The 27,102-nt window shown below is 41.2% G+C and overlaps 1 protein-coding gene across 4 annotated transcripts in view; it reads left to right on the forward strand.

Annotated features, from left to right (window-relative positions):
* The window catches only part of TNRC6B (trinucleotide repeat containing adaptor 6B), a 198,918-nt gene that overhangs the window by 75,477 nt on the left and 96,339 nt on the right, over positions 1–27,102 (forward strand). The window contains exon 1 of one of the 4 annotated variants that reach the window (XM_019660598.1): positions 5,651–5,848. The exons of the other annotated variants lie outside the window; for them this stretch is intronic. Coding sequence (XP_019516143.1) covers positions 5,844–5,848 — 5 coding nt within the window. The 5' untranslated portion in view covers positions 5,651–5,843. Of the gene's footprint in view, positions 1–5,650; positions 5,849–27,102 lie in introns of those variants that run through there. 4 annotated transcript variants of the gene reach the window in all.

The following is a 27,102-nucleotide window of genomic DNA, read 5'->3' on the forward strand; positions in this document are numbered from 1 at the left end:
ACAATTATCTTACACTTGTCGAATGTCCTGCATATATGTCTTAACTCCCAAGTATAGGATTTTAAGTACTGCCTTCTTTTGCACCCTATAAATACGTAGGTTCATAGTATTCATCTATTTGTTTCTTTGCTTATTCATTTGGTCATTCATTCAGCAAACATCGATTGACTTCCTCCCATGTACTAGATCCAGAAATAAAAGCTACATACTCTGCCCTTAAGAAACTCATGGTTTAGAGGGGGAAGCACCAAGTAAATGGGTAACAATAATATTGGGTTGTCGGAAAAGTCATGATGCATTTTTGCAACAAAAAAACAGAAAAAAATACGTCATGACTTTTCTGACAACCCAATAATAGGGTATGAAGGTGCTACCATGGAGATAGGTATGTACGGGGTGCCAGGAAGCACTGAGGAGGATACTGGGTTCAAACTGGGGTGACAAGGCAGGCTTCTTCCAAATGCAGATTTGATTTTTGAGCTTTGGTTCTAAAGAGTTTAAGAATTTTTTAGATGTTCTCTGAAAGGTCTGCTAGCATTCTAATTTCTAAATGTAATAAGAGTGAATGCTAACATTCTATTTTCCAACTATAGTCCAGAGATTTGGGATTCTAGTTGCATGGGAGATTCCCATGTAGTTTTAAGTTGTTTGTTTGTTTGTTTTTTAATTAAAATGTATTGAGGTGCAAATGGTTAGTAAAATGACACAGGTTTCAAGTGTACAATTCTGTAATACATCATCTATATATCACATTGTGTGTTCACCACCCAGAGCCAGTTCTTCCATTTCCATGTATTTGACCCCCGTTACCCTCTTTTACTATCCCCACTCGCCTCCACCCCATTCCTATGTGGTTTTGGCTGCTATTTCCACCTTCTGACTTGGTTGGGGATAAGAATCTTGAAAAAACCGAGCTATTGTATTTATATTTTTTTCTTGTCAGCCTTTCTCCTCACCATGGTGTGGTAGTGGTGAAGCTGATAAGACTTAGAAAGCCTTTTTCTTTCATATCTTCTCTCCGTGGCAAATTTTTAGTCATTCTTTAAGACTCAGTTCAAGATGTCATGTCCTCTGTGAAGTCTTTTCTGACTCTCCCAGCAGTTAGTACTCCCTATAGCATAACTATCTCATATCTCTATTTTTGCTTTAATTATGGCACTGACCATGCTATATTTTATTTATGGATTTACATGCCTCTGTCCTTCAAGGTGTTAACAATCATCTCTGTATCCCCTCGGGCCTGGCTCTAGCACAGTATCTAAAAATAGCTCTTGACTGCATGAATGAATGGTGAGTCAAGTTTGGAGTCTTCGTTTTGAAAGAGTCACTATATTTCATAGTCACAGATTGCATTCTTAACAACCACCAATTATCTTATGAAAGAATCACTTCTACCTTCAAAATATGTCATTGGACTTTCCGCCACCTCTGCCACCTCCACCTGGTCCCGGCTACCTCCCCGCCTCACCTACATGTTCACTCTCCTGCTTTAAAATTCTCTTGTGACTTTCCATTGTTCTTAAAACAAAATCCTTACTGTGGTCTGCAAGACTGAGTATGATTTAACTCTTCCTACCTCCTCAGGTTCATCTCATACCTCTCTTCTGCTCACATGTCCTAACTTCCTGATCATCCCTCTTGCAGTTGCTTTTCAACTCAGTTTATATGTCCCTCCTGAGAAAAGCTTTCCCTAACTACCTTCCCTAAAGTGAGCCTCCCCCAGCTATTCCATATCCCATGAACCTCTTGATTTCCTTCTCCCATAAGGATGTTGGCTCCATGGGGACAAGAACCTTTCCTGTCGGGTTTATTGCTGTATCCCCCGCACCTAGCACAAAGTCAGACCCAGGAAAGCACTGAGTACACACTTGTTAAACAAAGGAAGAGTTATGTTAATAGATTTTGTAATCTAACCATCCTTGCATTTTTTTGGTATGAACCCTTATATGGTCATGATAAATTATTCTCTTAAAACTGCTGAATTCTATTTGCAAATATTTTACTTAGGACTTTTGTATCAGTCTTCACAAGCGAAGATTGGTCTATAGTTTTACTTTTTTATTTGTTTTTGTACCATCTTAGTCCAGATGAGTATCAGGACTATGTTGGTCTCATAGAAGAAATTAGGAAGCTTTCCTTTTATCTCTATAAATTGAGGAACAGTAGGGATAACATGGAAATTATATGTTTGATAGAAGTTTGGCAGAATTCACCTAGAAAACCATTTGTGCCTCATGTAGTTTTAGTGGCTAGTTCTTTGAATATGTTACAGATATCTGCTATGGGTTTTTGTTGTTATTTTCATAACTTTTCTTGAGTTGATTTTGGTAGTTTCTATGTTCATTGACTATCATCCATTTTTATTTAATCTTCAAGTTTATTGATATAAAGTAATTTGTAATTTTTTCACAATTAAAAAAATTTTTTTCAAATACGTAGTTATACCCTTTTTCAGCTCTAGTATTCACTTATGACTTGTGTTTTTTTTTAATTGATCAGATTTTCCAAAGGATAACCTACTGTTATTTTAATCTTTAAAAAAAAAAAAAGTTTTGGTTTTACTGATCCAGTCAATTTTTTTTTTTTACTATTGCTTTTATGTTTATGCTTTTATTAATTTCTTTTTTGGGTTTGTTACTCATTATCTAGATTTTTGAGTTAAATGTTCAGTTTGTTCTTTTTCAATCTTGTTTCCTAATGAAAATATTTTTAATAGTGGCATATAGTCACCAAAGATGCCAGCTTTGAAAAATAACACTTCTTTAAAACAAAAAAGCAAACAAACAAAAAAATCCAAGTTTATTTGTTCATTTCTGGCATTTGAAGTACTCCTCGATGACATCCTTGGCCTGACCCTTTGCCATAATCCTTAACCACCACACAATTGCAACCAACCACTTTACGGGGCTTTCCCTCTCTGTGGATTTTACCAGGGGCCTACCCAGTCCCCTAGTTTCTTGTTGTCATCAACCTTAAGTTGACTTGGTGTTCAAAACAGAGGGCCTCCACCAACTTGACATACTTTTGAGTGTATAAGTTCTGGCTTATTTGTTTTAAAAAGTAAACTCATTTATTTTTGTAGTTACTTTATATCCTCACTTTGTAATAATATAATTTAAAAACACTGTCTAATTGTTAATATGAAAAAACTATACAGTAACTATATCACAGCCCAAAACGTCTGGAAATACAGGGGAAATGGTGTGTTTGTTGCACTTCTTTCTTTTAGATGAACAATTGGACCAAAAAAAGATGTCTGGGGGTTGAGGAATAAAATATTGATCATTTTATTTGAAAACAGAACTAACATTTTGTTTTAAAATGTGTTTGTTTCTTGACTGCCCGTGCAGCTTATTATACTTACAAGGTAACTCATATACACATTCATACACTAATCTGCACTGGGGAACGGAGACTTGGCAAAATTCAGTTTTATAAAGAGATCATGTCCATTACAAATTAAAGCAAGGCGGCTGTACCGTCTTCATGCATTTTACCATGTTGGTCACGTTCCACATACGTAAGCTTTCTGTAACTCATCTGGAAGGTATTGGAAGCATAAAAATAGACCAAGTATTCAAAATTTCCATCCTAGGAGTTTCCTGCTTTTGCCTACATCTCAATTGTCAGTCCAGGTCCTGGCTCCTACTCCGCTCAGGGCTGAGCAGAGACAGTGGAAGCATTTTACGCCATAAATACTCAAGCTGCCAGATCGTCTAGTCATTGGCCTCCACCTGCCCTGAAATAGCTACTTTCCTGTTCTTCTATCAGAGTAGAAAAAGTGAGGAGGGAGATGGTCTAAAGACCCAGAAGCCAGGATGACAAACGTGGGATTTAGAAAGGGTTCGTTCATAGGTTCCTCTTCAAGGAATGCCCAGCTCACATTTTCCATCGGTTCTTTGCTGCCTGCATGGCAGATTACGCTCTGTCAGCCTAGTTCATCTGGGAGAGTCACATTGTGGAATCCCACCTGTTCTGGTTTATAGAGGTAAATGGAATCAGGTAGTCGCAGCACACTTTTGCCCGCTTGCTATCATTTTAGTTACAGTAAAACCTTGGATTGCGAGTAACTTGGTTTGTGAGTGTTCCGCAAGACGAGCAAACATTTCTAATACATTTTAACTGGGTAAAGAAGGGATGTCTTGCAATATGAGTATTTTGTTTCCTGAATGAATTATGCTCGCAAACCAAGGTATTACTGTACCTTATTTCCTCCAGCAATCCTTAAAACAAGTAGATGGAGGTGAGTTTCCAGAAACTATGTGATTTTCATTCCTTATATTTGGGTGGCGGATTTTATCCTACTCAGCCTAGCACCTCTGAACGGGGGAGGTCCAAGTAATTAATTAATTCACTTAGTTACCTACTCTGTGGGGCTTGGTGTGGGGCCTCACACAGCCATGAAGGAAGATGTGGTGTTTGTCCTTATACATACTGGGGAAACCAGTGGCAAGCACATTCTTTCACATAAATTGCTGTCAGGAGCAGTGCTTTGAAGCATTAAAAGTTGTCGTTGCGAGTGTTGAACAGGAAGGCTGCTCTAGACTGGGAAGGACGAGGAAAGCTTTCCTGGGGTCATGACTTAGCTCTGAGATGGCAAGGATAAGATGAACAGAACTGCAAAACAAAAGTCAAGTGCAGTTTTAGAGCTGAAAGGAACCGAAGATACCATCTGGTGATGTCTTATCCTTACATTCCACAAATGAGAAGACCGAGGCCCAGGGAGTTAAAGAAAGGACTTGCCCAACTGAGGTTACACAGCGTGTTAGCCCCAGGGCCAGAGACACCAAACCCAGTGTGGTTTCTTAGGTGCTTAGAAATCGAGATGCATGTAGTGAGAAGAAGGGATCTAGGGATGGGTGAAACCAGGCAGGTTTTTCATTAGTGCTTACTCCATGTCAGCTGCAGAGCCACTTCCTCAAGTGGGGAAGGAGAGTCAAGAGGACTCAGATCTGCCCCAGAGGAACGCAGTTTGCGGTGCTGTAGCATAGTTTTTATTGGGGGGTGGGGAGGAAGTACCAAGCATATATACACCCCAAACAATGAATGTGGGGTTCAGTTGGGAGACCAGTTCCTGTCCTGCAGCTGTAGCTGTGTGATTTGGTGTAAATCACTTGATGTCTCTGAAATGGCCACTCACAAATGACACTGGTGTATTTCCTTTCGGTCTTTTCCTATGCGTTTTAGGAGCTTGTCAGATCAGTTGTGCCCCATATTGCATCTTAATCTTCAAAAGCTGAAGTCTCTTGTTTGGGTAAAGCGTTGTTTAAGCCCCCTTTTAAAGAACAGTTTCCCAGCGTGTGCTTGCCCACACATCCAGAGAATAACTGTGGCAAGTGAGCCAAGCTCCAGAATCTGCAAGAATCGTTAGCAACTGAGCATATTTCTATAAACCAATAAAGGTTTTTATATTTTATTCATCTGTTACCCTTATGCTGTTGCCACTTTCACATTCAGTGTGTGTAGGCGGAGAGTATGAGATAACAGCATTTCACAAATGAAAGTGAGTGGAAAAGGGCCGCTTTCCCTTTAAGGCAGTTTCATCCCCAGTTCCCGCCCCTTTCCTGATTGACAAACCTACCCGAAGTCACATGATCTGCCTCTATTTGAAGGTCACAAAAAGCTGCTTCCTTTAGAGACAGAGGGGGAGAGAGAGAGCAAGAGGGAGAGTGAGTGAGAGAGTTAGTTCAAGCCAAAATGGCCGACAGAGTCTCTGCTGGTTTCTGAATATTTAAAATACAAAAAAACAGATAGACAAAAAGAAATCATTTTTTGGACCTTTTTTCATTTCCATTTCTACCTTGTATGCCTCAAATTGCTGGATTTAAGCACTGCTGCACTTTATGAGGTTGGTAAATATTTTCAATTTTTTAAAACCAATTGATTTATATGGATCTTGTCTAACTGTTTTCACTAGTGGTGTTGCAAATCGACATTTGTCTAGCATGGAGACTGGCTTCAGACATTTCGCGAATCTGTAAATCAGACCCGTGATGTACTTTTGATTCGGCATTTTAGAAGTGGAAAAGCCTTGGTAAAATATTTAAATTTTGAAGTGATTTAATTGCACTTTTAGTTTGTCTGCAGATTTTCATCATCGTTTCTGTCTTGCCAATAAATGAAGCTGCGAGTAATTGGAAATTTGATATTTTAGAAAGGTTTTTTTAAAAACACAGACCTCTCCCTGCCCCCTTAAATCTGCTGCAAAAATTTGCATAAATATAAATGGGTTTGCATTCTTTCGGCTGCTAAGGCCGACAAAGGATCTGGGAGAGCAAGCACTACCACAGGAAAGCCTTTTTAAAACAAAACCCCCCAAAAAAGCTAGGCCATCCTTCCTAGAGAGATGTAAAACCTAAAATAAGATCTGATACATTTTAAACATCAGGCTGAGGGGGGTGAGTGAACACCAGGAGGTTTGGGGTTTGTGGATTCCCCTGCTTGAAAACCTCCAAGCGATGTGTGGCTCACCCCTCTGTCTGCGCGCGCTCGTGTGCACTGGGTCTCGGTGTGTGTTCTCAAATGTGCAGCCAGATGCACTGTTATTTTGATCGTGGTTTGAACCAAATGGTAGGACTAGCTTGTAAACATGGTGTTTCAGAGATAGAAACAGCTCTTCACCCCGATTAGGAATTATTTCTTTATCAGTTTCTCCCTGGAGGCTGGCCGTCTCCATTTCTCGGGGATTACAATTTTTATTTAATTTTATACAGATGAAGCTGGGCTTTTCAGCACAAATTCAGCATATGTGTATGTGTGTGTGTGTGTGTGTGTGTGTGTGTGCGCGCGCACAGTTGCCCGTTTTGGCCGTTTTTTCATTGTGAAGCAGTTGTTGAGGGTCACAAATAAGGAGCTGTGTGTGTTATGTACCTGTGTTAGTTAGCCCTGAAACTGTGCAGTGCCCTGAAGTTAAATTCCATTACTCCTAACGTAGGATTCTAGAAAGCCTGGGAGAGGGAGGGAAGAAAGCTGAAAACTTGCTTTCTCAGAGCCACCTCCCCTATCATTGTGAGAGTGTGATGTAATGCTTCTCGGTCTGGTGGGCTGAAAGGATTGTAGTTTGTGATGTGGCGGGTAAATTGCCCCCACCCCTGGGCAAATTACCCCACCCGCCTCAGCACATCCCTGGCTCCGAGGGGCCTTGTTTTGTTTTCTTTTTCCCCCTAATTTGTATCCTCCTAATTTATGCCTGGGCTTATTGACATGAGAAAGAGACTGTTCTTCTAAATCTATTGCAAAGTATAGTTTAGAAAGGCATTTGAAATATGCAAATGGTTGAATTGTCATCTTCCCATCATTTACCATGTAGACTTGGATTAAAGCTAATTAAGCGTAAATGGAATAATTTTGATCGGAAGGAGCATTGTTTATTTGTTGTTTCCTTTTTAATTAATCTAATTATAAGATGCTTGCTGGGCCTGAAAGTGTTAAAAAAAATGGGGGGAAATGCTGGACCATTTTGAAAATTTGACAGTCTGGAAGAGGGTGTGTAGTGCTTTCAAAAGCTTTATTCACTGTTAAAATGGATTGGCCTCTTGTGCTGAAAATGGCTTGTTTCTTTGGGCCAATTGTGTGTAGATGAAGGGACTTTCACGCTAATTTAGCAAAAAGACTTTCATTTGAATACATAAAGATAATTAAAGTGCTCTGTCTCTAAAGAGCAAGTATTTTATTATTTTTCTAAAATTAATGTTATATTAGTAATGGAAATAAGTAGAGAAGTGATGGTTTAAATTCAGTGTAAATTTTTTGGTGATGTAAGTTCAGCTTTTGTGTAAGAAGGATTGGAACATTACATTAGAGAGGTAGTCGAACAAATTGGTGTCTTAAACATGTTGTTTTACAGCTCAAATGTCAAGGAAAAGACGTAGACATTGCTGTAGTGACAGAGAGTGTTGCTTTGTGGTGGACCTAAGGAAAATTAGAGCTCTGATTTTGCTGTTGTTTTTCTGAAAATGAAAGTGCTTATTTGGGGCTTGTTAGATGAGTTATTTTACATCATTTCCTAAGTTGGCCTCACAGAAGAAGAGTGAGAAGAACTAGGCTTTCCGTGCTTTACCATTAGCTTGTTTTTTCTGTGGGCTGTGTCAACATGTGAATAGCAGGTTAATTCAGTTTGCAGAGCGTAGGAGCCAGAAGCAGGGTGCCTGCTCTCCTAGGCAAGAAGGAGAATGATATCATAAGAGAATGCCATCTGATTCTTTGAAATGTTTTGATAAATATTCTTTTCTCCTAGACAGGTTGAAAAGTGAGATAAAAAGACCTGTTTTCACATATGTTAAGCGTTATGGCTGAGTGAGTTTCAGGAGCTCAGCTGCCATTTTGGATCTAAGTTCCTGCAGAACCAATTTTTATGGCACCCCAAAACTAGGGTAATTCAGAAGCACATAAAAGTGAGTAATAAATCAAAGGTGCAGATGGGCAGTACCTAATTTGTGCCTTTGGGTGAAGTTTTCTTTCTGTCAGTAGTATGAAATGAAGCTTTTACAAACTTCAGAGACGTGGCTGATGATATGCAGAGCAAATCCCAGGGGTGTTAGAAATGGCATGTTGTGGTTTTTAAAAATGAGATGGCGTATACAGAGGAAGTTTCTTACTGGAGAAAAGGAATATAATCCTTACTAGAGTCCGTCGTCCCCCCCCCCCAGTCCCCATCCATATTTGCTTCTGCTGGGTCTGCTTGTGATGTCATTATTCACAACGCTACTGTGTCTCAGATAGAAATGTCATAGATTCATTATTAAGATTTTATGAAACGTCACAAAAATTGGTAGGCATATCTATCAGAAGTGGTAACTTATTTTTAAACTGTTTTGTTTTTTTTCAGTCCTTCCATCTGGGTGCCAGAGAGGAAGCACAGCAACTTTGATATATGGTGCAAACTCAGTTCTGTTGTTCAGCTTTGAATGGCCATTTGTTATTCTCTATCGCCACTAAGACAGTCATTTAAAAATAAACTTTTTAAAATCAAAGCAGAGACTTGTAAGGCTTTTCCAGCTCTTCAGCTCTACAACAGACACTGAAAGAGTGACATGCAATGACGAGACCTTCGGTTGTGCAGAGCGGGCCGAGCAGATAACGCTAGTAAAGGGGGTGGGCCTCACCCTATCCAACTGCCCCATGACAGAAAAGTTTGGGAGAAATGTCTTTTTTATAACTCAGTGTAATCATGGACCTTCTGCAGTTTTAAATTGGACGAGGCCCTGAGACAACACAGATGAATGTACTTCATCCCTACCTTCAAGGAGTACCATCTAGCAAGGGAGATACCCAGGTAAAGAGTTCACCACAACTTGGCGCTGAGTACACAGTAGAACAAGTACCTGGCATAAGAGTATCCTGAGTATTTGCATTAGGAGGACCCTGATTTAAAGAAGCCAAATAATTACCCCTTATTAGTTTTTAGTCATCGTTTGGATAATAGAGTCTCTTTAAGTGGAATTGTGATTTAAAGATGGGGTTTCTGACCATTGGCTGGGGCAGTTTATGCTAATTGTTCCTAGTACATATTGTTCCTGGATTTACATTAATCCGACCTGCCTTACCTGCTTCTTGTGGTTAAGACTGGTGGTGGAAGTGGGGTGGGGTGAATTGAAGCCACTTGGCCTGTGACGGGATTTAACGCGTGATGGTGACACTAACATGTTCTCCTTCCTTCCTTCCTTCTGTCATATAGTCATTCAGCAATCATGTGTTATGTCCTGTTGTGTGTCAGGTGCTGTTGCAGGTGTTGGGGGATCCAAGAGTTAATTGGGTCGGTCCATCGCCCTAAATAGCCATTGGGTTCTTGTGGAAATACTTGCCATCTGGTGACTTATCTAACTTACTCCTTTGGGTTATGATTAGGATGATGCGATAGTGCCTTTCACTTGATGGTCACTTGACTAATAACCAGGGAATTGAATGCTAATTTTTGCTTCTAGTAGTTCTAGAGACTTCCATTTAATGTTTAAGATAATTACTATACATTTTCTTTAGCCCTACAAAAGTATCTCCTCAAAATTATCTTTTAAATGATCTCTGAGAGCCTCCCAACCTGTCGCCTCCCTAGTCACTCTCTCACATCCCTTCCTTTTTTCTTTTTACTACCCCTTAATTGTATCGCCATCTGAAATTACGTTATTTGTGTGTGATAGTCCCCACTAAACCATACGCTTTCAGGAGAGCAGACTTTGGTTTTCTCCTTGCTCAATCCCCAGCATGTAGAACAGGGCTTAGCAGGAGTAAGTGCTCAATAAAAACGTATTTGCATTAGACCTGAATTATAAAGTCACCAGGACCAGCTATGTGACTGGCAGCCACTGTTTCTTCATCAGTAAAATGGGGAGAATGCATTGTTTGTGAAGCATAAAGGAAATGCTGTAAGGAAGGTCCTGCACCTTGTCTTGTTGCTTAGTAAGTGTTTCCTTCCCCTTTGCTCTACCTCCCTTAGTTAAATAAACCAGAAAGGCTTTTGTGGCCCCGCAGATACCTCCATTCTTTCTCATGGCTCCCAGGATCACGAAGTGTGGACACCGACTGCCCTGAGCTCCATTCAGCCTGGACGAAGACTGGAGCAGTGCTGAGCCTTTTCTTTTCATTCCAGTCCCTACATTCCTAGGGTCTGATGTTGTCTCTTCGTGCTCTCCAGTTTCCTCCAGGCTCTGCCTCTGTGATTTATTCATCCACATTTGCTTGGCTGCTTTTCATACATTCTGTGTTTTGCATCAAAAGGTTCTCAACAGTTTCAAGTGAATTGGCCTTAGAGTTTACAAGGCAAAGGACAACATAAAATACAGAGTTTTTTCCTTCATTTCAATTATTCTGAGCTTACACATGTAAATTCCGTTTATTTAACCAAACTATTAATAGGTTTGACTCAGAAACAGGTAAAATGAACATTTAGGTCAATTGCCCACTTTATGCAATGTTGTTGAATTATAGATGATATAGAAATGACTTTTGTTTATTGACCTTGGAATTAAAAAAAATTATTATGTATTTACTCCGTCATTCAGCAAATAGTTATTGAGCACCTATTAAGTGCCAATTATCTCGGGGTAAGTGCTAGCCTAGGAGGAGAATGAAGCTTTTCTCCAGGCACCATCACTGAAGTTAGAATATGAATGCAAGTGCTAAGGGTGATCATAAAGGAGGGATACACAACCTAAAAAGAGGAACCAGCTTGTGCAAGGGCCCTGAGGCAAAACAGGACAGTGGAATATTTGGAGAACTGCATATTGAGTACTTGGACATGGTTAGAGTGTGATGTGGTATGTAAGGGAGATGATCTGGGAAATAAGTGAAGCTAAAAAGGTAAACACAGGCCAGATCAAAGAGTCTATCTATAAGCCATGTTTGGAAGTCCTTATCTTGAGAACAATTGAAGGGTTTTCAGCCAGAATTTCACCTGTTAAGATGGATTTTTTTCTTTTCTTTTTTTTTTTTTATTAGTTTCAGGTATACAGAACATTGTAATAGTTAGACATTTATACCACTCACAGAGTGATAACCCCATCCCCCAATCTACTACCTGTTAAGATAGATTTTTAAAAGATGACTTAAAAAAAAAGATAACTCTAGTTGCACTATAGGAAATGGCTGGAGAGTTGAGTGTAAGACCAGATGTATTGTAATAATCCCAAGTAATGGTGGCCTGGACTGACAGCAGAGTTGGAAAGAAGTGGATAGATCCAGAGACATTTACGTAGAAGATTTCACAGGACCTGGGCGTTGAGTGTGAGAGGCGAGGATTGAGGAAATTAAAGATGGCACCTCTGTCTCTTGCCAGGGCTAGTGGGATGGTGGTGCCATTTGCTGAGCTAGGGTTCCTTTAGACAAGAGGCAGATGGGGTTGAGATAATGAGTTGAATTTTGGAGTTACTGAATTTTGGGACTTCTAAATGAAGGTCTGGAGTAATTAGCTATCTGGCTGGAGATAAAGATTTGAGAATCATCAGTAGTCCCAAGTTTACCAAGATTTTCCTTTTTAAGTTGATTTATTTGGTAAAATGTCCAAAGATGGCAGTGTGTACAGTTCAAGGTCCTCTATCAGATGCTGTTAAGGGGACACTATTTTATAAAGACTATAAGGCCACATATTCCCATTACCACAGTGGGTGCCATGAGAGATATCAAAGGAGTTTGAGGGAGGAGAAAGACTAATGTTAGCTGAGTTGATCTGAGAAGGCTTTGTGAGTATCTTGTATTTGAGCTGCGCCTTAAAGATGGGGCAGAATTGTGACGAGTAGACCTAGAGGGCAGAGCATTCCAGCTGGAGGATTAGTTGGTTCAGGGAGAACTGATGGGAGGTTGGATGTGTCCAAGAGAGCTGGGGTGCCTGCTGAGGAGTTTGGATTGCCATAGTAGGTAGCGGGGACCTGTTAAAAGGCTGACAGCAATGTGATCAGAGTGGTCGTTTGAGAATACTAATATGGCAGTGGGCAAGAGGAGGACTGGGGGTGTGGTGGGGAAGACTGTGGGGAGAAATTAGAGTCAGGCTAGCCAGTCAGGAGACTGGCAAAAAAGACTGTCGTGAAAGGGCCTGGTATAAGACTGCGGCAGTGGGCTAGAAAAGGGACCAGGCTACTCCAGGTTTTCAAGGTGAATGATGGGAATCTTTAACAGAAATGAAGATGACGAATTCTGGGTCAGATACACTGAGTTTAAGAAGTTGGTGGGACTTCCAGATGGAACTGTTTAGTAGGCAGCTGGCACTGTGGAGCGAAAGCTTGAGAAAGAGGTCAGAAGTGGAGATAAAGAATTGGAAGTCTTCCACATAGAAGTGATAGTTGAAGCCCAGAGAGAGAGGGGATGAGGTCATCATGGAAGTGTAGAGAATGAAAAAGAGAACTGAGAACAGGTCCTTGGTGACAGGAAGAGAAAGAGGACCTGGGAAAGGATTAAAAGAAATCCTTTCTTTTAAGGTGGTTGTGTAAGACAGTCAGTAATAGTTACTGAAGATGAGGGAAGGACTTCTCAATCTCAGGTGTGGTCAGCAGGTTTGGCACTGCACAGGAGGACCAGTATTTGGTTATGGAAACGTTCCCAAACGGTGTCGGGAGGTGTTCCAGTGGGAAAGATTTGGGAATCATTAGGCTACACCAGCACCAGCCCGTAGAAATGGAATGTGAGCCTCACATTTACCAGGAGTCACATTAAAAAGGTAAAGAAACAGGTGAATTTAATTTTAATAACATAGATTTTATTGTCAATTCAACATGTGATCAATTTAAAAATATTAATGAGCTATTTGATTTTTTTTCATTAAGTCTTTGAAATCTGGTCTATATTTTATACTTAACGTTTCAGTTTGAACATGAAATTTTCATTGGAAATGCTTGATCTGTATTTAGAGTTCATAAAATTTACAGTTGAAAGAGTACATTCACATATCAAAGTTTTCCCAAACTTAAAAAGTTTTCCAGAAATGGAAATGGGTATCAATTTAAAATTTTGCATTAATTAAACTGAAATAGAATTGAAAATTCAGTTCCTCAGTCACACTAGCCGCCTTACAAGTGCACATTAGCCATATTGTGTGGCTACCAGATTGGATAGCACAGGGTTATGTAAGTACAATAGGTTGGTTACCTGACATCCATTGTGCACTTTGAAAATAGCCAAAGCATTTCAAAGCTTTTCACAAGATTGGTATTTCTTAGAACTCCTGTTGGCTTAATGCTAATGGTATTTTTAGAACTGGAAGGGTCAAATCCTAATTTTGCATAGAAGATGAACTTTTTTTTTTTTTTAAGAAATTTTATTGGGGAACAGTGTGTTTTTCCAGGACCCATCAATCAGCTCCATGTCAGGTACTTCTGTACAAATACCTTGGTTTGCGAGCATAATTCATTCTGGAAACAAACTACTCGGATTGCAAGACATCATTCGTTTACCACATTAAAATGTATTAGAAATCTTTGCTCGTCTTGTGGAACACTCACAAACCAAGTTACTCGCAATTCAAGGTTTTACTGTAATTGTTTCAATCTAGTTGTTGAGGGCGCAGCTCAGTGGGAATCGAACCTTGGTGTTATGAGCACTGCGTCCTGCGCTCTAACACCTGAGCTAACCCGCCTTCCCGGGAGGAGATGAACTTTTTATGAAAGTATACAGATACCAAAATTTAAAAACAGGAGTTAAAATTTTTTTGTCTAAGGTCAGCAGGGTGGTACATTGGTAGAAGTTATTAAAACATACTGGTTTGTATCATAGTTCAGAAATGCTAGGTGCAAAGGCTTACTCTTAAAAACAGATTTGGTTGCAGGGGTGAGAGCACTCCCGGCCCCTTTTTGACCTTTTTGAACTCGTGGAGTCAGTGAGTTGGTGCTTCAGGTGGGGAGATAGGAAATTAGGATTCAAACGTTCTAGGAAACTTTCAGTCGGAGGTCCCCCCAGCTTACACCCTCATACACCTTCACCCGCAGTACAAAGCCAAAGGGCTAGCTATTTGGAGCTTGTATTTCACTTCTTTTTTCTGATATGCAGGCTGCTTGGTCTTAGGCTGTTAAACCCATTTTGTATTTCTTGCCATCCTGGGCCAGTATAACATTTACTAAATATGGGAGGTTTACTAAAAGTAGGTTCACAGTTTTATTTAATAATCTCATTGGTTTAGAATTCTTTGTAAAGTTACTAATTAGATCTTCCACATATACAGGCATACCTCGTTTTATTGTACTTAATTTCATTGCGTTTCACAGATGTTGCGTTTTTTGCAAATTGAAGGCAAGACCCTCCACCAGCCAAAAGATTATGATTTGCTTTATTGTGAGACTCACTGGTCTGGAAAGAAAGCCGTAGTATCTCCAAGGTATGCCTGTAATAACCAGTAAAACAAGAAATGATCTTGAATTGTGCTTGGAACCAAACCTTGTTCACCTTATAGAGTGAGTGTTGGTTTTTGGTTGTACAATTTCATTTTCACTGATAGAGGGGAGCTGATTTTTCTATGAAGCGCCCTGTAAGAGTTTGGGGTGTCAGCTATTCTGTGAAGTCCTGGGCTTTGTTTGTTTGTTTGTTTTGTTTCATTTTAATCAATATGGAAATCCTTTACATTTTTGTTTTCCTTTAGAAGTACATTTTGGTGACCTGTTTATGCCTTTGTAAAAACCAGACTGTATAGCGGTGGGCCTACGTGATGCCCTTTGCTTAAATGCACTTAATAAAGCACAAGCTTCTCGCCCCTTGCCTGGGAGCCCAGAGCAGGGAGTTGCTGTCCTCTCAGTGCTGTTTTTTCTACCTTTGCTTACAGAAAATAATTGCTGTTGTTTTTATGCTAAGACGTTCCTCTTTGCAAGTTGAAGTTAGATAATTGGGTTAGAACAGTGGCTTTCAAAGTTTTTGATTGGTTCTGTAGTACAAAACGCAATTTGCATTGAGACCCTGTACATATATGAGTGTATACAGTAAAATAAAACTATTTACTTTCTGATACTATGTGTAATGTATTCTGGTATATTCTGTTAAGGTCTATTTTGTAAAACAAACAAAACAAAAAGGGCTCATTATCCCAACCCATTAAATTGATTTAAGGATCCACTAAGGGCTGTCTCACTGAGGTCTGAAAGAAGTTTTAGGGAACCATATTCCAGGATGATTCCCAGTTTTCCGGTCTTCAAAATCAAATTTATCAGTTTACTCAGTTATCACACCAACCAAATTTATAAGCGATTTTAACTTACATTAATTTGTTACTTCAACATGTCAGAGAAAGATATTTTTGATGACAGAATGTTGTCCTTCCTGTTCAGAGCATTCCGTGTGATCAAAAGGAGTTGGCCGTCCATATTGAGGGATGGAGAGAGACATGTTTTTCCTCCATATTTTAGAGACACTTAAGTAGAAAACAGTCTTTTACCAGAGTATATACTGTCTCGGAAAAGCCCAACAAAAAATACCGCTGTACTGTCTTTTGTGGAGGGGAGGGGTGCTTCCCCACCTCTTTTCCAGGTTTCATGAAAGTACGTCTCTACTATTAACACATTCTGTTTTCAGACATATGTCAGTACATTTGATTAGTTCCCCATTTCTTGCGGTTTGGCTGGGTACTAATAGGTTTGCCTGCAAAAAAACGGGGGTGGGGGGCTTCTTTCCTGATTAAGCTGAATTAAACTGGTCTGTGCTTTATAGGACTTATAGTCTTTAAGATGCTAATAATGTGCATTGGAAATCTTAAATAATGTGTATATATAAAATCTTATGAATGTACCAGGTTGTTTTTGTTTTGTTTTGTAGGCACGATTTGGGGAAACGCATGGTTAGCTTTCCATTTCAGTTATTCCTTTCTAAAACTATTGGGTTGTCGGAAAAGTCATGACGCATTTTTGGAACGAAAAACGTAGAAAAAAATACGTCACGACTTTTCCAACAGCCCAATACATCCTAGCCCAGCAAGCTGGATTTGGCTGCTTCCCAAGCCTCTAGACCCTTTAACGTGGTGTTTCCCAGACTTAGGTTTCAGGGAACCCATAACATTGCAAAAGCAATATTGGGATCCAACATGAGTTACCAGTTTTAGATTTTCCAAGTAAATGCAATGTAAAAAAACCCCACAATGTATTACAATCACTTCAGAGAAAAAATTTTTCACACGCAAAAATAGAATGGACAGTCTCAGAATAAGAGACATCTCATTAAATTGAATATAGCTTTTTGGAAACCATTTCATAGGGAATATAGATCAGTGCAGGTCTTGAAGTTCAGCATTTGGGAAACACCTCTTAATTCCAGACCATCTCTTAGCATTTATTACAATTAACTAAGTGCTTGCCGGTTTTTATTAGTCTCACTCATAGGAATAAACCTTGCTTCAAGCTCTGGAAGTACCTTCATTCATTCATTCTTATTTGCTGACTACAGTGATAATAGTTTCAATGACTCACACTTAAAAAAAAATCACTTTGTTCCCTCTGAATATACTGTAAACAGATAACTACTCTAATGTAAGAAAAAAAGGAAAAACGAGCCAACTCCGTTATGTGCTGAGCAGTTGTACGGTCTCACAAAGTTGATCGATTTAATGAGGTATAGAGTCATGGTGATTATGTAAAAGTGGCAAGTAGGTCACAGAGCGAAATCATATTGTTTATGTTTTTGCCAGTCTGTTGGCTCTTTGTGAGCTATGAATAATCACCATGGCCGATGTTCTTTCGTATTACGTACATTATGTTTACGTACATTGTTATCCCAGTCTCCCATTTGAAGTGACAACTCTAAAGTCTGGCAACCCCACATCAAATGTCCCCTCTGTCTGTCTTCGTGGAGACAAAAGTGCGTTGTAGATGCATTTTACTCGGGAACGTGGCCAGCAGCCCCCTGGCCTGCCGGCTGTGATAGTGCTATCAGCTGCTTGTGGGAGAGGCGGCCCCGCGAGGCTTTGCCTCTTCATCATGGGAGAGTCCTGGGGCAGAGAGAGGACGTCCTGACAGCGGTAGAAATCTGCAGGGTAGGATGTTTGGAAGCGGTAAGGTGCTGGGTAGACTTGAGTTTGAGCAGGATGTACTCTAGGTCCTGTGTACTTGGAAGAATTTGTTTAGTACATAAGTATTTATATATCAGGCACTGTATAGTGCTGGGAATACAGAGATACAAAAGACCTGACTTTTGTCTTTGGAACTCACCAAGTAACGTGAACAGGTCAGTAAGGTTGCCTGTACTAAAGAAAGATGAATGACGCCGAGCGATCCTAGAGGATGAAGAGAGAGGATGAGGGGACTGGGGAAGTCTCCACCGAAGAGGAAACATCGAACTGGGTCTTAATGGGTAATTAGGAGTTCCTGGATGAAGGCGATGGTGAGTAAGTCGGGGGTGTTCTAGTGATTAAGAACCGAGGTCCTGAAGTCAGGATTGCCGTGTGGTTAGGTCAGCCCAGTGTTGGGCAAGTGATATCTGTATCTCAGCTTTCTCACTGGTAAAATGGGGAATAACAATAGTACCGATGACCTCAAAGAACACTTAGGAGGATTAAGTGAGAATTTGTTTAAAGTGTATATAGCATATTGTTTGGAGTCCGCATAAGCTACTGTTTTCATTATTTTTATTGTTTGCATTTCAGGCAGAGGAAATCACATAAACAAAAAAGCAAGGGGTTAGGGAGTAGGAGAGGCTGGGAAATGGTGCAGTGTTAGTGGGCACAGTGTAGGCCAGCTGTGAAGGAGAGCGGGTGGGCAGGTGGGTTTTGGATTCTTAGAAATTTGGAAATTATCTTGTAGAAAGCAGTTCGAAAAAAAATCAACTTGCTTCAGTTGATCTCCATGTTAAGGGTCTGATGGAGAGGGAGAGATTGTGGGCAGACAGTCAAAGCAGGAGGAGTGATTGTGGAGAATATAAATCAAGTCAGTGACAGTAAAAATGAAAAAACCAGAGTTTAGAGACTTCTGCAGTGAAATCCATTGGAGTTGGGTTAGGATGGGTGTTCAGTGGGTGGAGCAGGGGTTTTGAATATGTGGTAGAGTGAGGATGGGGGCTGAGAGGTTGTGGTTTTACTTTAGGTACTGTTTTAGATGTTTGCTGGACATTTAATGAAACTTGACAGGTGGAAATAAGGGTCTGGAGCTCAAGAGAGAGTTTTCGGAGACGCTGATTTACATACAGAGATGGTCGTCTAGACCAGGGGAGTGACAGTGCGTCCTCAGAGGAGCAGAATGAAAGTGGGGGGGGGGGTTGCAAGAGAAACCCAGACAGGAAGGAGTTTAGGGAAGTATGAAGGATAGTCATCAGGGCCAGTGCCCCAGGGGTCAGCTGAGATAAGCCCTGAATGTGGGCAGTTAGGTTTGGCCTTGAGGAACTTTGAGGCCCAGCAGCCCCAGCACCTTGCTCATTCTGCTTGTCGCTGTCTGTCACATTGGGAAGTCTCCCAGTGGGCTTTGGGGTCTCTTTTTGTCACTATAGTGAGAAGCTCTAGGACAGGAACTAGCTGCTCACCTCTGTAACCTCAGCACCACACACACACACACACACACACACACACTCACTCACACACTCACACTCACACGCTCACACACTCTCACACTCACTGAGTACTCAGTAAGCATTTGTTGAATGAGTAAATGAATCAAGGATGATTTGAATTAACTCAACAAAGATTTTTGAGTACCTTGTGTGTTCCAGGAGCTGTGCTAGTATCTAGGGACATAGCAGTGAGCAAAAGAGATAAAAATCTCTCCCCTGCTGGGGCTTACAACTAAAGCATGAATCAGAGGGCTAAGGGGAAGAGCAGGTAGTGGGGAACCGTTGAAAGCGCCATGTCCTCATCATCCATGAACTGAGCCCAGTGCCCAGGAGGCATTTGATAGCTGACTTGAACATGGAAGACAGGGTCCCAGAAGAGAACTGAGGTGGGACGAGATTTGCTGTGTGGACAACAGGTTAGCCTTGGAGAGAGAATAAATTTGGAAATTGAAAGATGGATATTTGAGGGAGTTCCCCTCTGAGAGACATTCACCTATGAGTGGAAGACACTCCTTCCTGTCTGTAAAATAGGAGGTGAAGTCTGAGTAGAGAAGAAAGAGAAAACATTTAGAACAGCCCTACTTCCCCTATGTTCAAAGGGAAAAACAACAACAATAATAAACCAAAAAAAAAAAAAACAACGTACAAAAAGAAATATCTACCAGCTTTCAGGGCTTAGCTGAGAGAGAAGATCGTTCACTTGTAATTGCAGTGATCTGTGGCTGTGCAGCCTTTTCCCAGCAAGTCAAGGTGAAAAACGCAGTTACTTGGGATTCACCTGAGGCTGAGTAAGGATTGGCCTAGATACATAGTGAATAATCAGGGGGTAAAGTCTTTGGGGAATGCTGGTGAATGTTCGAGAAATCCCAGGCTGGGTTGGGAATAAGATAAAACTATGGTCAGGCAAACGACCTGAAAGATGAGGGAAAGACAGAGTCTGGGTTGGAGGAGGTGAGACCTTGATTCGAAGGGAAGGGTGATACTAGTTCCTGTGTGCTTCCTGTAACAAACGCCAGGCCGACTGTTCTCAGCACCTTACACAGGTTAACTCACTTAATCTTCATCATAAAGACTGAGCGAACTGCAGAGAGGTTAAGTATCTTGCCCAGAGTGACTCAGTAGGAAATGACCAAGCAGCCTTGGCCGCTGAGTATGTGTGCTGAGCGCCGTACTCCGCTGCTGCAGGAAGAAACCCAACATGAACGCTTCTCCCAGGCCAGCTAGGTTTGCAGCAGCTTCCTGAAAGTTGTTGGGCCTCCCTTTCTTCTAGGATAAATATTTGGGGTGGCATGGAAAGAGAGCTGTGGACCGTCACCTCCCCTTTTAAAATAAGTATTTTTTAGGCAACAGTGTACTTTGTAGGACTCTGTTTTTTCCCACGTCCCTTGCTGGTACATGAATGTCCTTTCATCGGAAACAGACTATTTCACAATTAGAGAAGACTTTAAATGCAAATCAGCCTGAATTCCCTGAGCTGCAGCACCTTCTTTGATCACCTGTCCTCCTTCCCTCATTAAACAGAGGAGAGCCAGAGTGGCTGGCTCTCACACTGGGGGATGGAGAGACTGAGGAAAAGCATGGCTGATGTGTGGTACCTACAAGGAGGGAATCTACCTGCTTTCCCCGCTGCAGAAATGCTGGTAGTGTCTGCAGGGCTTGGGGATTGGAGGTGGTAGTTACAATTCCTAGTTTGACAAACAGGAATGTGTTCTCTTCCTGGGGAGAGTCCCCTTGTGTCTCAGGTTACATAGGCTCTTCTGGATAACTAGTTGGATTTCTGTTGGGTGAGGAATTTAGTCCCTGGCTCCGTGCCCTCCACCTGTGTGTGAGGCGTCTGACAAATCACTCAGGGGCTATTGCACACCCGGGGGAGACACTCTGACCTTTGCTTGGAGGCCATTTGGAAGCACAGAGGCTTTGCAAATGAAACATGCAGGCAACTTTATCCTTCTTTCTAAAGAAAGAATTATTTGCAGAGACAACAGTGTATATTCAGAGTACCTCAGCATTTTGTTCCATTCTTTTTATTTGGCTTTGCTTTATTTTATTATTATTAACTTTTTAAAGATTGTATTCGGGAGTTGGGGAAGGGAACATTGTGTTTTTCCAGGACCCATCAGCTCTAAGTCAAGCTGTTGTCCTTCAGCCTTAGTTGTGGAGGCCACAGCTCAGCTCCAAGTCCAGTTGCCGCTTTTCATCTAGTTGCGGGGGTGGGGTGGCGGGGTGGGCAGCCCACCATCCCATACAGGAGTTGAACTGGCAACCTTGTTGTTAACAACACATGCTCTAACCAACTGAGCCACACAGCCAGCCCCTGTTTGGCTTTGCTTTTGAGGCAGTTTGTAAGGAATGCCACTGTATCTCCCATCTCTTTGATGTAAACAAATTTTCGTGATTTTAGAAGGAACAATGTACCCAAAACACATAATTTTATATGCTGAAAGAGCTTAGATGTTTCAGATATCGAAAAGACAGAGCAAATAGATCACCTGGCATTATCTGCTGGCGATTTTTAGATTGACTCCTGAACCCGGTGTTTGCTGGTGAGGCCATGTCTTACCTGCTGGAACCTCTGCAGTCTCTCCTGCTCAGTTCACCATTAGGGACGAGCATTTTTGTCTTTGTCTTTTTAAAAAACACAGCAAGGATGGCCCATAGTGTATCACATTATTAACACCTTCCGTTTTAAAGTTGCTTAGCGTCTAATGGATTTTAACCCCATGATCTTTTGTCAGATATTAAATGCTAATATTTAGTCACTGGTACTTGACAGCTGGTGAGGTGACAAAGCAGATAACCCTCCGCTGAGATGGTTCCTTCAGTAGCCCCAGTACACTCAGGTCAGGATAATTGGGGTCTTTAGGACTAGTTGGCAGATTTTTTTGGAAGTCAGAGTACAAAATAGAGCCTGTTTATTCCTCATTCCCCCCATTCTCCCAGATAGCAGATAAGTTGGTTGCTCATTTTTAGGTCATGGAACTCTTGCTGGTGTTTTGTCATGTTCCCCTTGTTTTAGTCAGGGGCAGTGATGGGGCAGCCGCAGTGTAAGCTGGCGTGTTCTTCCGTGGGTTCCCGCTGAGGCTCTGTATGGCCAAATCTTAAAACCCTGCTCTGAATCTTACTGGGTTTTTCCATGAGGCTGGGAGGGAGGGGGCACAGACTTGTATTCATTAAGTGCCTTTTCTATAGCAGTTACTTTCCACTACTTCATCTAGTCCTGACACAACCTGACATGAAGAATGGTTTGATCTTCATGAGGAAGGTGGAGTTTCCAAAGCTGAGTAACTGGTCTGAGGCCATACAAACAAGGAAGTGGAGGAGCGAGGTGCTGTAACTTTAGAATGCCTTCTTTTCCCAAGCAAGCCTGCCGAAAGGCAGTGCAGACCAACTTGGTAATTGATTGGGTGAATCCCTGTTTTGTAAAATGGGGTGTCTTAAATATGTTTTCCAATAATGGGAGCGGATGGCTTTATGGGGATCCCCAGAACTGCGTTCCTGATAAATAACGGAGGCCAGTGTGGTGAGCAGGGCAGGAGGTCTTTGGGCCCAGTCCTGGGCGGCCACTGAAAGGCGTCTTTCTCTTTGAGCAGCAAGATAGATGAACCAAAAAAGAAAAACCACTGAATGATTAAAACTTTATTTCAGATGATTAATCGAAAAGCCAGAATGATCAATAAAGAGACATTTTTAAAAGGATCTTAACTATATTGAGTTAAGTAGTAATTCCTCAACAGTGTAATCAAAAAGAGGGTTATCTAAGCTATAATGAAGAAAATAGAAATCATTTGTAATTAGGCAATAATTAAAGGCAAGGACATGCCCAGTGATTTTAAAGTGCTTGAAAACAATTAGTTTTCTTAAGTAGGTTAAACATCTGGGTTACAAGCTTGTTTACACTATTAATTTCCTGAGCAAACCAGTTCCTTCATAGATGATGCAGAAGCGAGCTTTTTAGCTGGGCTGAGTTATTGTCGGTTCTGATTTTTAAAATATTTTTACATCTAATTTTACAAAGTAGTCTCCTCTTCTCCTTTCTGAACAATTCTGTCCTACGGGCTGTTGGGTAGACAGAGAAGATAGGTGGCCTGGCCAGAGGTGTCAGAGCCCAGGGAGGCTGAGGCGGCCTTAACACAGGGTGGAACTGGTATGGTTTATCAGTGCCGAAGAGAGGTGACAAGGGCACCCACGGAGGACTGATCACATACGTGTGTTAAGGAGAATGGGAGCCAGAAGCTCTCGTTGGAGGAAGGGAGTTACAGATATTGAAAGGGAACAAACTAGAATGAATCCTGTGATGTTAGATTGGAATCAGAAGTATTGGTGTGAGTTCATGGATTTTGATAAGTATTGACAAATACAGAAATGATACAGATGCAAAGTGCATGCATGCGTGTGTGTGTTTATATATACACGTACATACGTGCATTTCTCAGCTCTGTCCATAGAGAGCCTGAGAGTGCCTGGAAGCACCAGGCCTCAGTAGCAATGAGCATATCACGTGCTCAGGTCTTGGCTTCTAAAAACTGCGTTTCACTAAAAGGGAACTCCAGCTTCTTAAAGAGATGGCTGAATATAGGATTAGAGCAGAAAAGTTGATGATGAACCTGGAATACCTTGTGCTAGAAAGCAAAGAAGTCTTCAAAGAATGATGAAAACATATCAGAAGGACACAGAAGCCAGTTTGAAGGGGCTCCCGCGGGCCACATCTGGGATCATTTAATCACCAGAATTGAAGAAGTGGTGGTCATGGCTTAAGACCTGTTAGATAAAAGAGAAGGCTGAGGGTTGCCACACAGTGTCACCTACTTTACAATAAAACACATGTATGGACTCATGAATAAACTGAGAGTTTGAGGAATGAGTTATTTAAAGTTGAAAGTACCTCTTGCAAAATACCTTTTGGATTCAAAGGGGGAACTGAGTAACTTTATCGTGGAGAAGCCTGGCAGACACCACCTTAACCAGGCGATCTAAGTGATCACCAGCAGTGGGACAAATTGAAATTGTGTTACCTGATAGGATGCAGTGAGAACACAGCATCGTTTCGGTGATGTTCGTGCCAAGGTGCATAGCCTGAATCTAATCAAGAGGAGACAGCAGACAAACCCAAGTTGAGGGACAGTCTGCAAATTAAATGGCCTGAGACCATCTTTAAAAGTTTCAAGGTCATGAAAGTCAAAACAAGACTGAGGAACTGTTTCAAACTGAAGGAGGCTGAAGAGCTCTGTCAGCTAAATGTCCCACGTGATTCTGACCAGGGGCCTTGTGCTGTAAAGACCATTCATTGCTGGGCCACGTGGCAACATCTGAATGGGGCCTGAGGATTAATGGTAGTACTGTATCGGTGTTAATTTTTTTGATAGCTGTATTGTAGTTACATCAGTCTTTTTTCGTTTTTTTTTAAGGAATATATGCATTAAAGTATTTGCGCTGATGAAGCATCAGGTTGACAATTTTACTCTCCATGGTTCTGGGAGAAATAGTTCTGTGTACCATACCTGCAACTTTTCTATAAGTTTGAAATCGTTTCAGAATTTAAAAGGAATTTAAAAAGTAATATTCTTGCCTATTTCATTTAAATCATGAGAAGCACATAAAATCTAACAAATCCCCCATTTCTCATTGTAACCCACCCACCCCCCAATCGTACTTCCTGGCAATACCGCTGTTAGCGATGAAGGCATATTCTTCTGGACAGTTTATTTATGTATGAATGAGTCTGTATATCATATTGCATATTTATAATGTGCTGAGCACACTGCATTCCTAGGAATTACAGTGTTCAGCAGTCAAAAGGCATGGCCTTGTCCCCCTGTAGTAGTGTTTTTGGAGGTGCCATTGTTGTTTTTTAAGCTCCCTCCCATGAGAGTGGATTGTGCTGATGTGGTGGAAGCCTGCGCTCTAAATGCATACCCAGGCCCTGCCAGCAATAGGAAATCTCACCCTTCGTGTGCCTCAGTTTCCTTACCTGTAATGGGAGATGTTACTAGTCCCCATCTGACAGAGCTGTTTTGAGAATTACTTGAGGTTAGGGCACGTAGAGTGCTTATTACACTTGCACGTGGCACATAGCAACTCAGTAAATATTAGCTATCGCTGATAGACATTCAAGTTATAAATAGTAACTTCTATGAATAATCTTAAAATTGCCTTGGATATGTTTTTACATACTTTTATGCTTTAGAAACTTTTTAAAACATCTGGGTACCTTGCTATCATGAAGTTTTTCTTTTAGTGGACTTGTTAGCCTGTTACAGTGATGTGGAAAACCAGCTCGAGCCTGGGGGACATTTGGCCGAAATCCCTTGCCACATACAGCTGGCACTTGAGCGATGTGGGATATGAAACATTGGCTTAAATCCAGGTTTATTTCTACTCAAGTGTCTGTCCACTAACAGTGTTTTTATATGGCAATTTGCCTGTGTTCAAATAATGCAGTTTTAGAATAATTAGATGAGTTTTACCCAAGTTTGAAAGGATCATTTACATAATGCTAATCACTAGGAAATGTGAAGTTACTTTGTCTGAAGTAGTATAAGCCAAGAAAATATTGTATATGAGGTTTTGAAAACTTTGCCTGATGAGTTTTGAAAGTCAGAGAATTCCTGTTTATTCTCACTTAGTGAAGGTCATTTAATTTGATGTTTATATTATTCTTGTGTACCTTGCTTCAAGTGCTGCTTTAAAAACCAGAATAGGCTTTAAAACCTCTGAATGGCTTTTATTTTGTTTGCCTCTTGCAGACCTGTTTCGCAAATGACCAACTTTCTATTAATGTGTTTTAACAAGAATGTTTCTACTTGCTACCTTTTACGTTTGAGAGAATCAAATGACTTATTTTTAGGGTATTCTAATTGCATATATATTGTGATTTTCCTGTATTCAGTGAAGGAATGTAAATAAACCATTGCTACCTATGAGTGTATATATAAACTCATGTATGATGGGGGAGGTGCTTGAAAACTGAAGCAAAAGTGAGGCTGCCTTTCATAGAAGACGACCCACTTTTTACAGATTAATCTGATTTACGTATTGCCTCAAGATAGTGAATGATGTGTTTCCCGGTTTGGAGATGCAAAGCCCACAGTGTTGGACAGTCACCCTCGTAGCTTTGTGAAGACCTAAATGTTTCCTCCGTGTCACTGGCTTGGATGAGCTGAAGTTCTTGCAGATAGAGTGAAGGGGCCTGTGCGCAGTGCCTGCTGGAACAGGAGTGGGAGGGGCCTGAGTGGGGGAATCACTGCAGCAGGTGGGAGGAGACGCCTCTCTTCCCCGAGCATGATCTGATCGTCTGTACTGCCGTGGACCTCTGGAGTTACAGCATGTCCACCTTCCTTTCATCTGTCCTTCCTTGGCACTCGGTACTGTCTTTCCTTGCTGGCCTCTTTCTTCTTGCCCAGGTTTTCACTAACGTTTTGATCTAACGCACTTTGGAATTCAGTGAGGAGAACATCAGGTCTGTTGCCTTAGACTGTGATGAGGTCAAGGTCTGTGTTGAATGGGCTTCAGCTTTGCAGGGTGGTGTTATCTTCCTAGGTTTCAAAAGCTGCTGGCCACTGATTATCAAGCTGGCTTGGTGTGTGCTGTAGAGAGAAGTAATTATTGGTGTTCACAGTGTTGTTTAACAGACTTCACCGATAGCTCAAAGCAAAACACATTAAACACATTTTGTTCCTAAACTCGTGGTGTTAGGAACTTCCCAGCCAGGTGTTAGGACACTGTATCACCACGATGTCCCATGTCACAACAGGCCAGGTTTCCCCACTGCCCTGGTCTGGCTCGCCCCCTTCATGGATTCCTATCAGGATTGCTTCTGGCCGTATAACCCACCTTCCTCTTTCTATTAGTTCATGTCCCACCATTTTCCCTTCCGTAACAGAAGTCAGTTTCATGAGAACACTCTGCTTCTATTTTAATCTCTTCCAGGTATGTCATAAAAATGTGCAAGTGTGCAGTGAAATAGAATGGGGAAGACAGCCCAATACACACCTTAATGATTAGCTTGATAAAGGCCACTTACAGAAAATCTGTACAGTTACAGTAGGTTCTATATGTGAGATGAAGTTTTGAGACTGGATATCTTTTCCTTTACTCTTTCTATCTCTATCTCTCTTCTTCCCCCCCCCTCTTCTTCTTCCTCTCTCTCTCTCTTTCTCCCCCCCCCCCCCC

The sequence above is a fragment of the Hipposideros armiger genome, unplaced genomic scaffold (assembly GCF_001890085.2).
Source record: "Hipposideros armiger isolate ML-2016 unplaced genomic scaffold, ASM189008v1 scaffold_321, whole genome shotgun sequence".
NCBI classification, from domain to species: domain Eukaryota; kingdom Metazoa; phylum Chordata; class Mammalia; order Chiroptera; family Hipposideridae; genus Hipposideros; species Hipposideros armiger.